Raw genomic sequence first — 14,138 nt, 5'->3', positions numbered from 1 at the left:
CTTCCCCCTTTCTCCGCCTTCCACGACTCGCGGGGCCACGGTGAAGGCACTCGACCCCGCTGACTCCAAAGGACATTCGTTGTCCCTTATAAACTTTCGGCACGTGCCACGCACAGAAAACACTTTGGGAACACCGTAACATAGAAAGTTGTCTATTGTATTAGAGGTGTGTTTACGTTGTTGTTGCATAGAAATGACAATTCTCCTATTGTTGCCTGCGTATTCGTTGCCACGATAATGTATTTAGCCAACAGTTGCCTAGCAATAGATGTAAAGAAAACAACAAAGCTATCCCTGTACCAGGCCGTGAAGGCCCATAGGGTTGTGAGACGTTGAGGGTCCCACACTATTTAGAGCAGCCGTGTCAAACATGCGGCCCGCGGGCCGCATGCCGCCCCCATAGCCACAAAATAGGGCCCCTCAACGTTTAGAGCTAATTGATATTAAAATCAATATTAAAATTTAGTAGAAATATTTTTTGTAGAGACAGTTATCCAACAGACCAGAAGACAAGAAGTCTCACGCAGACATAAATTAACAGGCTGTAGGAAATTCAATGTTTTGTTATTTCTAACATAATTTCTTGTGTAATCTCTCTTTTTACATATTGAAAAGCTGTTTGATACTTGTCAAAAATGGCATTTTCTTCCTTTTTAAAATTGTAAGATATGTGACTTTACGTAATTACCGTATTTACGCATGTATAGGCAGCACATTTTTTGCCAAAAATTCAAGAGGAAAACTGGGGTGCGGCTTATATTCGAAATATTCGAAATCACACTTCATTTAAAAAAAATTAAACGTTGCCAAATTTCGGAATAATTTCTACTCCTGAAATAATATTCCAAGAAAATTATTTTTTCTATAATTTCTGTCTGAAGATTGTGCTGCGGCCTATACACGCACGCGGCCTATACATGCGTAAATATTGAAATTATTCCTAAATAATAAATAGAATTAAATTTCCTTGTATCAAAATCTAATGTATATTTCCATTTTGAAGTGCGGCCCTGGACTATTATTTATAGAGCTGAGGTGGCCCTCTGTACAAGTTGAGTTTGACATGCCTGATCTAGACAATCGGCTCAAAGATGGCGGTAAGGTTGTCAGCCTTACGCGCCGGCCGCACTTTACTCCACAGGAAAATTTTTTAATTAATTCCTGGTACTCATTTCTGTTAGAGGCTGAGTCGACCCCAGGGCCATAGCGCGGCTGGAAGGATTAGGTCAATTGGAAAAAAAAAATCCAATAACCTCATCGGGACCTGAATCCGGACCTTCCGGCTTGTAGCATAGTGCCTCAACCAACTACGCTACCCCGTGCCCTAGAAATAGATGTACACGTTACAATTTTTGTGTTATTGTACATTGATTTGTCTTCTTCTTCGTTCAGTATCATACACAAATATTTCCCGTCTGTGAAAGCTATACTTATTATTTTATGTTTCATTTGTTTGCTAACTTTGCTCAGTACTGTTTCTTACCTGGCCTTTTCTTACTGCCTTATCGGGCAGTAAGAAGGCACGCTGAGGAGCCTGTAACTGAGTCCCCCTTTGTGTATAGAGAAGTAAATTTTTTTGGTGTCCTAACTATATATTCATCCACTTCGTATCTGATTCGATTGCAATTTGAAATGAACCAATGGAATTATCACTCATTTTGTACTTAATATACTTGCCTGCTTATGGCATAAATAATTATTTTTCAGTTTTCTCATGATGACCAGTCTTCATTTCAGTAATGCTATTACAGAATTCAGTACCACTTTTGTACTGCTTTTTGAAAGTCACCAATTTTCTATTTCGGTTATGTCTTTTGTTGTTCCTGAAATTTCTGTGCCGTGCTGAATACCTAAGCCCATGGCAGTGTTTTAAAACAGAAACTTCATGCTTCTTCAGTTGTTACATTTGCTTTCAATTTCCGCGTGGGAAGCATGGGACCTAAACGTATGAACACGATCTTTACGAAGAGAGGTAACTTTGTTGTTACCCGCCTATATTGATCGGTGAGAATTTGTGACTTGTCATTTTCCAATAAAATGGAAAAAAATACTTTATTAGACTGATTCAGGCGAAACTAACTCACAGGTTAAACGGAGCAGAAGCCGTGTCGAGGAGATAATAACCCTCAGATGGTCAAGAAATTTCATGTCTTTCTTGCAACCCACATTTAATTTCCGTGCCCACAAGAGCCTGCCACTCTTTCCTGTCCTGGGTAAAATGAACCCGGGTGCATCGTACCACCACATTACTTTGTTCAGTCATTCACCGATAACTCTACAGCCCTTTTTTGGGCCATGGACTCTTCTTCAGTTTCGTAATATTTTTTTACACAGACGGTAGGACTCCTTTGACTAATGATGAGCCCGTCGAAGGCCGCTACCTTCAAACAGGACAGTATAAACAGAATAAATGCACAGAAAGACATCCATGCCTTGAGTGGGACATTACTTTATAGTAAAGGTAAATTTAGCCGTGTTCTTAAATAAACATCACGCCATTGAGTTGCGTGGGGGAGTGGAAATATATTTCCATGATCCTTGGTCTCGGCGTTAGATGGAGGTCACTGGTCAGCTGCTCCGGCCATTTATTCCGGGGAAATAGCCACCGGTAACCGTTGTTTAGGGGGTTAGGTGAGCCCTAGAGCCAGTCTATACGTTATGACGAAGAGAAATATATCTTGCTCCTGCCGCAAATCGAGCTCTGACTCCTCTTTTGTCCAGCTTGTAGCTTTTTAGCTATACCTCCTGAGCTACCCAATTTATGGTCAATTTTAATATTATCCTCCCATCTACGTTTAGAATTGCCAAGAAATATCATCTCCTTAGGCTTTCCAGTTAGCGCCATGCGTGTTTTGTTTTAAGGCTCAAATCCTCGGCAACCATAAATTTAAGTAGAACGATACACGAAATCCTCCTCTTATTTTCAACATGAAGTTCGTCGATTTTCAATTCGATTACATCCGAACAGATAAAATGACGGAACGTTTCCGTCAGTGACGGTCGGAAGTCCATGTTTCCGCCCCATGGACATGTGTGCCGCCAGCCTCCGCGACCCTTACACCGATATCCGGACACTGCTCCAAGTCGGGTCAACCTGCAACACATAAATACGATAAAAGGCGGTTCTGCCGTGAAGAAAATTAGCCGTAGTAACAATCCAATAGCCGATCTCTGTCTTCGCTTGCTCAACACTGCGGTCGTGCATTCGAAACCCACTCGAGGCATGGATGTTTGTCTGCGTTTATTATGTGTTTGTGTTTTCCTGATTATGTAGCGGCCTTGCGGTGGAATTCTCCCAGCCCAATGAGTCCTACCGACTGTCTATATGATTCAGTAACTATAAAACAGAGTCCAAGCCTTCCAAGCTTCACTGTGAACTGCAGTGCCCACAGATTGTTATTGCAGTACGGCCACTTTCATGCTTCAGGTTATCCTGTTCATGATCAGTGTGATGGCTGTGCACGGTCAGAAAGGGAAAGACGGCTTCACGGACGAGGAGCGACCTTACGAGTTTGGGTTCAACATCGAAGGTTACCAGCACCGCCACGAAAAGAAAGGTAAGTAACTTGGTGCAATTCCCTTGCATCCGCGTTCCGAATGTTTTAACATCTGGACACATCTGCAAACGTATGAACTATATTCCCGTCCTGCATTTAACTCGCTACGAAACGCGCATTATTGACATTATGTCTTCCAGCACGAGACATCGTATAGTTTGGTAAAGGGATGCATTATCAATACGGAATGCCAGAGCTCATTCTCTTCCGTTAATCAGCACGCATTGTCATTCTGGTCGTCTCCAGTTTCATCTATGGAGCCGCTTAAAGGATTCAAATGNTGGGGGGGGGGGGGGGGGGTTGCACTGGAAGTATACTAGGGAATTCAATTTGGCTTTGTATTGGTCTGTATTTCTAGCGAATATGTCTGGAGTCACACACAGAAAACCCAGGAAATATGTTTTGTACCCAGAATTCCAAGAAAATAATAATATAAAGATATGTAATACATAATAACTTAAGATCTAAAAATTTGTGTCGGTGGCATATTGCTACAAGTATTATGCTTTTGGACATAATCCAGCGTCTTGTCTATTTTTAAAAAACCGCCCTGTTTTTTTTTTTACAAAACACGACGTTTCGGAGACTGGATTCTATCCCCGTCCTCAAGTAAAACCTACTCAGTTGAGTCCAATAAATATAGCTAGGCCCTATGTCCAGACCGGTCCAGACACCTATGCCAGTTACAGAAGGGGTTCATAATCCAAGCACAACACAAACCATCTGTGAGAGCTAAGAAATTATTCAACTAATGAAGCTCCACACATATGAGGCCTTGCACCAGAGAGGTATCTTGAATGAAATCATGCCTGGAGAGAAGCAATACTCCTTGTGGTGCCAACACACGAAACAAAGAGTTACCCACTCCAACTACACTTGACGGCGCTGTAGTCTCTTGACTTCTGCTGTGATGACAGGGTCCAGATGGGAGAGATCCACACTGGGTTGACTGATAGTTCATAGTTTGGTCAGCCGAGCGAAGGTCATGTATCAAAACTAGAAGGATTTTAGCAACGAAATCAGAAACATAAGACATGATGTGATGCTCAGTGAATATTCTAAAGAATTGCTAGTTGACATAGTTCCACTGGGAGACAACAAAATTCCGGAAATCCTCGCTGCTAAATTGGAATCTTTTGTGTTTCCGTCTGCTGTCTAACCAGGTAATTATTGAATCCTTTAAAGAGTGGATTACTTCTAAATAATATATCAAAACTGAGTTCCTGTGTCACGGGAAACACATTACGTCTCCGCTACAAAGACCAGGCGATTAATGTTGTTCAGGGAAAACAGTGGCCTCTTATTGTGAGAAAAATATGAAACACACAAATGCACTGTGTGGACAGAATGTAGTACATATAGCAACCACTGGACTTTGAAGGGCTAAATATATAGATCTATAATTGTACGTGTTGTTTTGCACGGGTGTGAAACTCGATGTCCCACACTAATGAACATACCTACATATTGAGCCTGTTAGGAAAGAGTGTGCTACAGAGAATATTTGGCCCCAAGAGGGAAGAAGTGACAAGATGCTGTATAAATTTCATATCAGGAGCTTCATAATTTGTAGGCCTAGTCCTCTGAAAATACTTTTATGATATTAGTCGGATATTAGCAAGGAGAATGGAGGCGGAGGAGGTACAACACATGTGACATAAGAACTGCATAAAAAATTTTGAGCCGAAATTTGGAAGAGACCATTTTGAAGATCTGTTTGTAAATGGGTGGTAACATTAAATGAATTTTAAAGAAATAGTCTTTATAAAACAAACTACATTCATATGGCTTAGGATACAAACCAGTGAGGGCTATTGTGAGCACAGTAATGAGCAGTTGGGTTTCATAAAAGGCGGGACATTTCTTGACTAGCTGAGCGACTGTTATATTCTCAGCAAGGCCTCGGCCTTATAAAACTTACATCATAAGTTGCTCAAATCGAATTTTATCAGCTTCCTTAGTCACGCTTTCGGTACAATGAATTTGTACATTTGACATCATTATGCATTAAAGTCAGTGAGATTACACATTTGTGATATAGTTGCCAAGTAAAAGCATTTGCATCAACAATACAGGAATATTAAGGGAAATGAGGTATGCAGAAACTCAAGGAAACAATTTGTACAAGATATTCTGTACACGTTACTACGCTCTTTAGCTGCTGATGTTTTTCCCAAAAGCTTAATCATCTGTTCTTCTTTTCTGGTCATGAACTTGGGCCAGTAAATGACTTGTTGAAGCCTCAGGGTTATATCCGTTTAAAGATCGCCCCGCTCCTTGTCTTTTGTTAGTCAAAATATTGTTTTGGGTGTCTAAAGGTTTTCATCTTTCTAATGCGATTTAATCGGCCTTGTTTCTATTGCGCTAATGTCCTTAGACAGGATCCATGTCGTGTTCTTCTAAAATATAATTTCTTCCATGTCATAATAAAATTACTCTGTTGTTTTCATGTGAATTGCATCTGTCTGTTTAATGTTCTTACATCCATGTATCCCTTCGTATTAAGAAAAGTATTAATATTTTCTATATTATATTTAAGCATCCTGTTGCACTATACACTTCTATATGTAATAATACAAAAATACGACAAAAGTATTAAAGATGAGCAGCGACACGCACACAGGGAGCCTGCGCAGAATAATACATGAACGGTGCTGAAAGCAAGAAATAGCCGCTGCAGCACATGTAGACATGAGCAGGTGTCCCTGGTATTTAAAACTTTAAATTTTGAATTTTAAATTTTAAACTGGAATTCTAAAATCAAATTGACGAGCGTGTGTTGGTGAGATTTTAAAGCAAAATTGACAGGCTGATGTTTTAGATTTTGGACTGTGTGCAGTGTGACAGCTACGTAGTGAAAAATACGCCTGATGATGGCCAATTAAGGCCGAAACATGTAGTGTAGAGGAAGAAAAGACAAAAATCAACATTTTCATGTCTTCGATTTCGACTACGGACCACAGACACATCCACCACCTCTCTAAGCATATTTACAGGGCTACACCCTGCGTGTCTCTTAAGAGACTTCAGTTATTTTATGTCTTCATCATGGAAAAGAATATCGCAAGGAAACAACAGTATCTGGTCTTTCTCATTCAAGTACAAACCCAGTTAACTGCAAACCACAGAGGGTTATTCAAATATTACCTTCGCGTTATCGATTCCACGCGTTTGCTGTGCCGTAGTTCGAGGAGACATACGCGTATCTTCCAAAGGCAATCTTTGGGATGCTCTGTACTAGCGTGCCCTTGTTCATCCTTAAGTCTAATATAAACGATTACTCTATAAAATGTTGTTGTTATGTCTGCTGTTTCTTAGCCGTGGACCTAATAGAGGACGCTCAAAATGTTATGAAATTTATTCCATGTTCTTGAGAGCATGCATGCCAGCCACTGCTGCTAATTAAAGCAATGTTCAGATATTGTTGTCTGGTTTTCGGGTGCTGCTCGAATCCTCATTTTCATTATTCTGTAAAAGAGAACTGCGCCATTGTCTCATTCAAGATCTGCGGAATTTGTAAGTGGGAAGAATGCTCATGAAACAAACAGTTTATAAGTAAGAAAGCCAGTAGAGCATAGTGCTAAGTACCATTTGAATAAAAAACTGTGCATTTCCCCCCACAGAATATGTATGTGCTTCGTATGATTCTCGCAGCAAATAGCGATAATTTCGCTAAATATAATTAAATGATTGGTCTTTGTAATGCAGGAGCAATGTTTTTCTGTGGGGTTAGAACTGGACTTTCAATATTAATTGAATTAACTTCTAACTTCAGAGGGTTAAACCTAAAACGACTGGTTAACGTAAGATTTATAGAGGTGTGCTGGATACATGCCTGCAAAAGAGTGCACTTGTAAGTTGACGTTTCCTAATTTCGTAACGCTCAGTACACACGGGAATCTGAGTGGTAAAGCATAGGCTGTAACGGCTTTTTATTATTTCCAGATGAGAACGGCATCATTATGGGAGAATTCGGATTTATCACTGCCGACGGAATCTACCACGTGACTGTGTACGCTACGGACGAGAATGGGGACTTCAAGATTCTGAAGATGAAAAACATAAAAGTCGGATTCCGTAAGTACAGTTTCCTACGGCACGTTACACGGCACCGATAGAAGCACTGGAACGGAGCATTTTAAAAACTACCACGTGAATTAAACATTCATGTGTATCCGAGATAATTTTTAAGTCATAAGATGGCAGCCTCAGGTGGCGCATAGACCTGTGGCTGGGAGGTAACTGTAAACATCAGCCGTTGCTAGGTAATGCCCACACGCAACAATGGATGAGATGTCACGATACGTGACGCGTACAACTGTTGCTACGGAGCGCGTGCAGCTTACGCGTTCACGGTGACGTCACACAATAGAAGAGATGATGTAGGCAGGTGTTTTCTGTAGGTCTGCGCCGAGACTGTTTGCTAGGCAACTGCGTGACAACGCGTTCTCTACAACAATGAAGGGACTGTGTTTACTGTGTTGCGTGGTCCGTGCCGTGACTATACATGAGAGTCGAATTCCAAAGCTAGCAGCAGCAGCAGTAGTAGTAGTAGTAGTAGTAGTAGTATTACAACAGAAAACACGGACGAGAATGAACCATGTCCTAGTGATTTGTGAAGTGAGTAGATCGGTGATAACGCTATAATTGATTGTGAATAAGAGAGACTGTAATAACATGGCCAATAAATCATATCATCCAATCCGGAACCCGTTATTATTAGTCACGAAACCCCGAACACGTGACAATACATTTCATAAAATAAAACGTGCCTGTCAGTTTCTCCGTTCCTACCGCGGACGCTCTAGACCTAGACGATACCCAAGGACAAGAAATATGCTCCGTCCTCCGGCCAGTGCGTACGGTAACAATGCCTGGCAGTGAGATGCGCAACTGTTACGGTGGAGCTTTTGAATGCGACTGGAATCCTCATTTCCGAACTTTTGTAGTGACATGGATACTCTGTAGTTCCGTAATTTGAGTGTTATCCCTTCTTTCATATAATTATGGTAGCATATGCAGATATAGAGGAAATGTGATGACCTTCGGACTAAAGATCTGAGTCATTTTATTAATAAGTTAGGAAAAGTATGCATAGTTCAACAATTTTGACATATTCGCACTGTTATTGCTCCTAGGTTTTCTCTGCCAAAAGCCAATTTGGCAGAGATATGTTGTTTATTGTTGTTTATTTTTCGTCCATGATTGTGTTCCATACGTCACTAAAGGTGCTGTAATAGAGGCATATATATATATATGCCTCTATTACAGCACCTTTAGTGACGTATGGAACACAATCATGGACGAAAAATAAACAACAATAAACAACATATCTCTGCCAAATTGGCTTTTGGCAGAGATTTGTAGGAAAAACGTCTTAGGATAAAATCTTCACCTTATTAAAATTCTAGTCACATCTGCATTGATTTCATATGTTCAGGGAATGTTCCTACCTCACTCTTAACTGAATATTCCCGCGCTATCAGTTTAATACAGAAAATACTCCATTTTCATTAGCAAACGTCTCTTGGCTGATCCTGTTTTCTCTAATAAATTAAAAACAAATATATTTTATTAACTAATTCAATGGCGATGAAACCTTGAGAAGCCAACAGTCGCTCAGCTACTCAAGAATTTTGCAAAACTTTACGGAACCTGAAGGTTCGTTACCGCATTCAAAAGAGCCCTCAATGTTTTTCTATCCTGAGCCAGATGAACTCAGTCCATACCACCCCATCATATTTCTTTGTGATGCATTTTAATTGTTTTCTTCCACCGACTCCTAAGTCTCCATAGTGGTCTTTTTCCTTCTGGCTTTCCAGTCAAAACCCTGTACGCATTCATGTTCTCCCCATGCGTGCTACATGTCATGTCAATCCCATTCTCCTTGACTTCGTCATTCCAATTATATTTGGCGAAGAATGCAAGTTATGAATATCCTCGGATATATTTTATTAAGAAGCAGTATAATGTCCATTGGAGATTCAACGGGAAATATGTTCATTAATTAGTGTTTACGTGAACGGAGAAGTCCATGGAGGTAGGCCTAGGCCCACTGGGGCTGTAGTGCCAAAGAAAAAAAAAACAGTTAGTGTTTACAGATCTCATACAGTTCAAATAGAAAATTAAGTTTTAAGTGTCAACACAAAGGTGAGATCGCCAGCATTCAGCGGCGGCGACCTTTTAATGCTCACGCAGATAAGTCTCAGACAGGTCTCCATATATACATGAAAACACTGATATTTATGTCCACGGAGTTCTTACGCACACTGTATCAAGTACAAATGTAATGAAGCATCGAAAAATAATATTGTCGTGGTAATCTGAGAGGAGAGTGGAATGAAGGAGCCGAACCTTGGCGAATTTCACGCCCCTATCTCCGAATGTTCCTGGATGGGTGGAAAATCGGAAGAAAGAATTTCAATCAAGTTTCTGGTCATGATTATCCAGGACGCACGCAGGTTCAGGTTCTACAGACGAATATTTTTTTCCCCCTATCATCAACCCCCATTCCTTCTCTTCCTTTACGTTTTCCGTTTCGTCCCACCTTTTGCACCTTCCTCGTTTCCCCAACCCTTTTTATTCTCCCGTACTCATTCTTTCGTCCCTACACTTCGCATTGAAAGAGTTTAGGTAACCATTGCTCAAAAACACGCCGTTGAATGGGGACTGAAAATACCAGTAATGCTGCTACTGCGCCATTCTAACGTACCCTCAAGATCAACGTCCCCTGAGAACGCAAGCAAACATGTACAGTATTCGCGGTTATAAATAAAGTGTTATTTTGTCCTTTACACAAAGATCTACTATATGACCTAACTTCAAGGTGCCAGACTTAACGTCATTAATGTTAATGTCATCTCAGTGGACATAAACTATATTTAAATCTTGCCCTTCCATCTACAGTGTCGCGGATTTTATGTAGCTTAAACTTACTGTCTTGAACTGCAGTTAATACAATAGAACTGAAGCTCTGTGTCTGTTCCCACAGCTCCCGGAAGTGCACAGATATCCACTACTCCTAAAGCAGTGTCATTCACAGCACCACCCATTCCAAAGCCAACAACACAGCCAGCAGGAGGACCTGGATTGCTGATCAACACACCCAAACCCGCACCTGGACCTGCAGCATTCAGCAGCACACCCAAAGCTACAAGTGGACCTGCAGCATTCAGCAGTTCTACGACATTTTCAACTACGCCCAAGATTCAAGTCAACGATGGGTGTGGCTCTTGTAAAGTCCCTGTACCGATCACGATGAAGCCGTTATCACCTGTGCCAGGTCAATCAGGATCAAATCCACCGGCAGGTGAAACTTCCGGCACATTAGGTCCTCCAGTTGGCACGTTAGGAGGGCAGGTTTCTCCACCTGGAAATGTTCACCCCCCAGCCGGTGGCACCTTCGGCACATCAAAAGCTCCTAGTTATTTTACGGGTATGTCTCCTCCACCTAGCGGTGCCAAGCCTCAGGTAGGTGGTATCTTCAGCACACCCCGGCCTCCTGCTGGTTCATTTGTTGGGTCGTCTTCGCCTGCGCGACCTGAAGAACACGTTACGAGTGGTATCTTCAGCACACACCGGCCACCTGCTGGTTCATTTGTTGGGTCGTCTTCGCCTGCGCGACCTGAAGAGCACGTTACTAGTGGTATCTTCAGCACACCCCGGCCTCCTGCTGGTTCATTTGTTGGGTCGTCTTCGCCTGAGCGACCTGAAGAGCACGTTACTAGTGGTATCTTCAGCACACCCCGGCCACCTGCTGGTTCATTTGTTGGACCATCTTCACCTGCACGACCTGAAGAACACGTTACGAGTGGTATTTTTAGCACTCCTCGTCCACCTGCTGGTTCAACTGTTGGACCATTTTCGCCTGCACGGCCTGAAGGACACGTTGTGGGTAGTATCAATGGTACTTCTCGTCCTCCTGTTGGTACTAGTGGAGGAATAAGTCCTCCAATTGGAGGCTCACAACTTCCCATAGCAGGCACACAACCTCCATCTGCAGACAATGTCGCTGGACAAGTTTCTCCTCCAGGAAGTAATATTGGTGGAAAGCCTCCTGATGTAAGTGTAGTTCCACTGGGAGTCGAGAGACCTGGTCTTCCACACGGCATCACAGAAACTGACGTAATGAAGTTACTCTACAGATTCAACTATACCGCGGGTTTCCACGGCCACAACGAAGAAGGCTACAGGAACGGAGATAAAGTTGGAGGGTACTTTGTAAATGGAAGAAATGGAATTAGTGCACAGGTTAAATATGTCGCCAATGAGTTTGGGTACCAACCAAATATTACATTTATACCTCTCGGACTGGACTCGCCTGATACACCCAAAGAAGACACCGAGAAGAATTACGGCCTAAAGGGATATGCCTTTGAATGGTTCAATAGGAGATGAGAGAGTAGGAGAGTAGAGCCTATCCACAGACGAAATCCTCTTTCAGTTGTGCGTGTACATTCCGACAAAGATGGTATCCTCTGAGGTCATTAAGCCTAATGTTAGAAGCCAATATAAACGACACAAGCAGACATTTCACAAAACTGAGATACATTCACTCAAACAAATAAAATCTCAAAAATACCACAGCACATGAAATTTGATAGGAAATTTATTGGTTAAGACGACCATCTGCTAATTGAAGTACATTACTGAGAGCACAATAATTTATAACCTTCTAAAAATGTGGTCCTACAAGTACATCATTTGCCGCTGTCAATAAAACTGAAACCAACCTTACACCACGCTTACTAAGAGCCCCTAAGATCTCTGCTATCAAGTACAAACGGACAACATAGCACAAGCTACTTAAAACCATACACACCCAGCTCGAATAATGTTTCAGTTTAAATTGATGCTCACTTAACGTTAACTTCAAGCCTAATGAAGAAAAAACCTTTACATAAATTATTACGTTAATATATGGAACTGTAGTCATTTACGGAAAGAGCACGGGAAAGACATAATTGTCTCAGAGGAAAGGTTTTGATAGTTATGATGGGATAACACCGAGTTCCACTGTACTTTGGCTTGAAATGTACCTATGCATCAGGCTATGCTGATCGTAATTTGATTATAGAACATTTATTGAATGGAAGTCCCAAGTTGAAATCTTGGCTCCGAGATCGGTAATACTTGCTTGTAAATTTCATGCTCTTCTCCAGTACCTCAAGGTAAATGACGGGAGAGTGACATATGGTCACATAACTGCTGTCGCTTCCAGGATAAGTGATCCACATTTTTTGTTCCATGAACAATATATACCACATTATTTTGTTCACAGATAACATAATCCTGCATTTTATACTCTCACGTGTATGTGTGACTATAGACGGGGTTTTGGATTAGATGTATTGACTGACTACTTAAACATACGACTCGTGAACTACACTTAATTATAGCGCCATCGCTGATTTCCCCACTTTACAAATCCCTACAGCACACGCTAATTCTTTTCAGTCTTCTATCTTCACCAGTCGTTCCCCGGTAACGGCTTCTAAGAGTTAGGATTCTTCGACTGCACCGACCGAGTGTTCTCTTCACAGGCTCCCGTACAACTTTCTGCCAGTGACTGTTACAAAGTCAAAGTCACATTGCGACTGACGGTCAGTCAATCAGTTAGTCAGTCTTGGTGTTGAATCCAGTCTGGGGTTCATGACCAGAGTTGATGGCTGTTGCAACTGACTTGCCTCGGTTATATCTCGGTACGGACGGCGTAGAAAACACAATTCATTGTTGTACTCCAAGCATTTACGTGGAAACGTGTTTGTTAAAGCGTTGCCTAGTAACGGCTGCGTATACTTGCTTATTAGGAGTCTGTTGCCCCGTAGCGAATGTTGTTTCGTTGTTTATTTCGAAGTAGTTATAACTAACTGGCCTACACGCTACAGTATTTTTCTTTCAATTCTAGATATAATAATTACACACAGGATGTGAAACACAAAGAGTAATATGGAATTTAAAAATATACAAAAAAAAAATGTTCTCTGTTTGAGTAAAGAGTGAAATACATAACATCAGATTTGAATTGTAACTTACTGGTTACAGTAAGCAAAATAGGCCACTGTAGGTCGCGGTGCAAGGACCGAGAAGGCCTACCCCTCATACATACATTCATTCATACTGGTTACAAATATATGCACATAATATACTACTTTCCCGCATGTTACCATGGAGGTATGTGTGTGTGTGTGTGTGTGTGTGTGTGTGTGTGGGCTGCCTGTATCTTTTTCACTGCAGTGGCAGAAATTATGAAATTACAGTCAAGTTGCAGTACCTATTTAATACACCCTTAAAAGCAACTATTACCAGTATTGAAATGTACAAAATATTATTGGTAATTCTCAAAATATTGAATTGCTAGCCATGGAATTTGTTATTAACCCTTTTAAGAGGACGTTCGTCTAAATAATACTTACTTACTTACTCATGGAGCTGAGCCCTTCTGGAGGAGCCGCCAATTCTGCAGCTACTCAAGAATTTCCCAGCATTTTATGGAACCCAAAGGTTCATTACCGTGTTCACAAGAGCCCTCCACTGGTCCCTATCTCTCTAAGATCCATTTTAATATTGTCCCGCACCTAC

At 41.4% G+C, this 14,138-nt stretch overlaps 1 protein-coding gene across 1 annotated transcript in view; it reads left to right on the top strand.

Moving 5' to 3' along the window:
• The window catches only part of LOC111870674 (protein lethal(3)malignant blood neoplasm 1), a 39,268-nt gene extending 26,679 nt beyond the window's left edge, over window positions 1-12,589 (top strand). Inside the window, exons 2-4 of the mRNA XM_023863141.2 lie at window positions 3,428-3,557; window positions 7,503-7,634; window positions 10,549-12,589. Of these exons, the coding sequence (XP_023718909.2) occupies window positions 3,428-3,557; window positions 7,503-7,634; window positions 10,549-11,954 (1,668 nt within the window). The 3' untranslated portion in view covers window positions 11,955-12,589. The remainder of the gene's footprint in view (window positions 1-3,427; window positions 3,558-7,502; window positions 7,635-10,548) is intronic.
• The last annotated feature ends 1,549 nt before the right edge of the window (window positions 12,590-14,138 follow it).

The sequence above is a fragment of the Cryptotermes secundus genome, unplaced genomic scaffold (assembly GCF_002891405.2).
Source record: "Cryptotermes secundus unplaced genomic scaffold, Csec_1.0 scaffold3020, whole genome shotgun sequence".
NCBI classification, from domain to species: domain Eukaryota; kingdom Metazoa; phylum Arthropoda; class Insecta; order Blattodea; family Kalotermitidae; genus Cryptotermes; species Cryptotermes secundus.
The sequence above is the reverse complement of the archived record's forward strand: the minus strand, read 5'-3'. Positions and strand labels throughout refer to the sequence as shown.